The sequence below is a fragment of the Rhododendron vialii genome, chromosome 7a, assembly GCF_030253575.1.
Source record: "Rhododendron vialii isolate Sample 1 chromosome 7a, ASM3025357v1".
NCBI classification, from domain to species: Eukaryota; Viridiplantae; Streptophyta; class Magnoliopsida; order Ericales; family Ericaceae; genus Rhododendron; species Rhododendron vialii.
Genome location: NC_080563.1, coordinates 11,144,457 through 11,147,213, shown reverse-complemented (window position 1 = coordinate 11,147,213; position 2,757 = coordinate 11,144,457). Strand labels below are relative to the sequence as shown.

The window sequence follows — 2,757 nt, the reverse complement described above, 5'->3', positions numbered from 1 at the left end:
CTGCACCTCGAAGACTAGTGAAGGTATATCATCACATATGTTCTAAAGGATCATCTTCGAGGGGTTTTGTTCTACAACAACATCGATCAATCAATCTCTAAGTAAAGTCCTTCGGTGGATTCCAGAAGGCGAACGGAAGGCTTGTGGATTCAAGGCAGTGGCGGTCAAGCATTCAGAGAGGTATACGTGGATTCGGCAAGATCGGGTTTAGGTTTGTGGAGTTCAAACTTATAGTAAGAGTTCTTGTAACCTCGTGTTTAGTAGTGCTTGATTCCTTCCCGTGGTTTTTTTCCGTTTAGGGTTTTCCACGTATATCCTGGTGTTATCTTTTGATTGTTTTTCGTTCCTGCATTTGGATTGATTGGTGGTTTATTTATTAAAGAATTCATACATAGCAAATATTTATAAATCTAGGCGATTTAGGGTTTTTCATTGTACTTGTATATTTCTGTCATTGCTGAAACAATAAGACCATGTTTGTCTTTTTCCCATAAAATTGATTGAGTATAGTACAATTCCTGCACTGCCATTGCCGCATAATTTGTACTCTCTCCGTCTTTTTTTAAGTGTCTTGCTTTGTAACTCCAACTAATTAAAAAGACATCATCATTATACATTTCACATCAACTTTTTCCTCCACTTTCCATACTTACCTATCATCATTACACTTTTACTCACTAACTTTTTAAAATGGAATATACTTTTAGGAACAAAATAGACAATGCACCAACTTTTACCCACTAACTTTTCAAAATGGACACTTATTAAGGGACAGCCCAAAATGAAATACTGAACTCTAAATAAGGCACGGAAGGAGTAAGTTCCGTTTTTTTTCTAACAAAAAAACGTACGTGCCTCAGCATTTGTTGTGCATTTAGATTTATCACACCGAAACACACTAATGTTTGTTACAACTTACTTAGAAAGCCTACACGTATTGCTCTCAATCTGGATATATATAGAAGAGACTTGCTGCACTTTTACATCCTATACTAACATTGGTGCCATTTCCAACCCAAAAAGCCTAACCCATGGAGATCCAAATCTTGTCCAGAAAATCCATAAAACCCTCAACTCCAACTCCAAACCATCTCAAAACACACAAACTGTCATTCTTTGATCAACTGGCTCCTCCGGCTCATGTCCCCCTCCTTTTCTTCTACCCATCCGATGGAATCTCCACCTCCAACGAAAAGCTACAAAAGCTACAACAATCCTTATCAGATGTCTTAACCGTGTTCCACCCTCAGTCAGGGAGGTTCATCAAACAAGACCTCATCGTGGATTGTAGCGATCAAGGGGTGGAGTTTTTCGGAGCCAAAGTAAATCTCACGCTCGACAAGTTCCTCTCTTTATGCCCTGAAAAACTTGAGTTGTTGAACTGTTTTGTGCCGTGGGATGTAGGCTTTGCTTTCTTACCAACTGCACCCATGGTAGCAATTCAAGTCTCGGTTTTTGAATGTGGTGGACTGGTCATTTGTGTGCACGCTTCCCATGTGATAGCCGATGGGTTCACCGGCAGTATGTTTATCCAAGCGTGGGCCACCGCAAGTCGGTTGGGGATCGGAGAAGTGGTCAGACCGTGTTTTGATCTCTTCTCGTTGTTCCCACCGAGAGATATTGCATGGGAGATTGTCAATATTCCACCACCAAACTTTAGCAGCCCCGGCATCGGCGTTAAGGTTGTTACTAGGGTGTTCTTGTTTGATGCAGCAAAGATAGAAGAGTTAAAGGCGGAAGTTGGTGGTTCCGGCGGAGAACGGAAACCTAGTAGGGTGGAGGTGGTGATATCAGCCGTGTGGAAGGCTCTAATTTTGGCCGCTCGAGCGAGGAATGAAGGGAAGTTGAGGAACTCTGTTATGTCGTTATCTGTAAATTTGAGAGGTATGATTGGAATTTCAAGTTACAAAACTTAAATTATGTTGCTTGATTTTCTTGATCCATATCTAGTTTTATCTATCAAAACATATATTCCCATTACTGGATATTTGGCAGCGCCTAACTAAATCCCCAACAGGTAGAACAGCCCTATCCACACCTGAAAATCCTTCTGGGAACTTTTACATGTCAACTCCGATCGAATTTGCGCCGGAACAGAACAGTACTACGGTGCCAAATCGTCATCACTTGCTGGGCCTCGTACGGGAATCCATTCGGAGCTCTCTCTCAACCTTCGCAGAACTCTCCAGCGGCGACCAAGTTTTCTCGGCGGTAGCGAATTTTCTCTACCAGTTGAGAAAATCTACGCTGGACGAGAACGTGGACGTGCACCATTTCGCGAGCATGTGCGGGTTTCCTCTGTACGAGACCGATTTCGGTTGGGGGAAGCCTTGTTCGGTGAGTAGCGTTTGCGTGCCATTGGAAATGGTTGCTTTGATGGATACCAAATGTGGGACGGGAGTCGAAGCTTGGGTGTCCTTGGACGAAACTTTTATGCTCGAGTTGGTAAAGGATCCTGACATTCGGGGGTTGAACTCTTCCTCATGTTCTCCTTGTGGAGAAATTACTCGGTAGCTAGTCTCAGCAGCATTATCGTCGCGTGTGCACGTCACGGCTCGGATCAGTCATTGCGCAACGATCGATTGAAGAAGGGAAGATTCGGACAACTCTGCCAGTTTTTCGTGATAGCAAATTTGTTATATAAAATAAAAAAAAATGTTCGGTCGCTGAGATTCGAACTGTCTAAACATGTTTATTTTCATTTTTCACGTACGTTGGAAAATTAACCCGCTTCTATGTAAAAATAGCTTGGGAAAA

General features: G+C 42.5%; 1 protein-coding gene across 1 annotated transcript; it reads left to right on the top strand.

Annotated features, from left to right (window-relative positions):
- Nucleotides 1-2,757, top strand: LOC131333393 (acetyl-CoA-benzylalcohol acetyltransferase-like). Its single transcript, XM_058367892.1, has 2 exons — nucleotides 1-1,884; nucleotides 2,018-2,757. Exons 1-2 carry the CDS (start codon nucleotides 1,032-1,034, stop codon nucleotides 2,512-2,514), a joined length of 1,350 nt encoding a protein of 449 aa, XP_058223875.1. The 5' UTR covers nucleotides 1-1,031; the 3' UTR covers nucleotides 2,515-2,757.

Bases quoted from the DNA above. Each gene is read 5' to 3' on its own strand.
- LOC131333393 (XM_058367892.1), top strand. From the start codon at position 1,032: ATGGAGATCCAAATCTTGTCCAGAAAATCCATAAAACCCTCAACTCCA. The intron at 1,885-2,017 runs GTATGATTGGAA...AATCCCCAACAG, and splicing joins GTTATCTGTAAATTTGAGAG to GTAGAACAGCCCTATCCACA.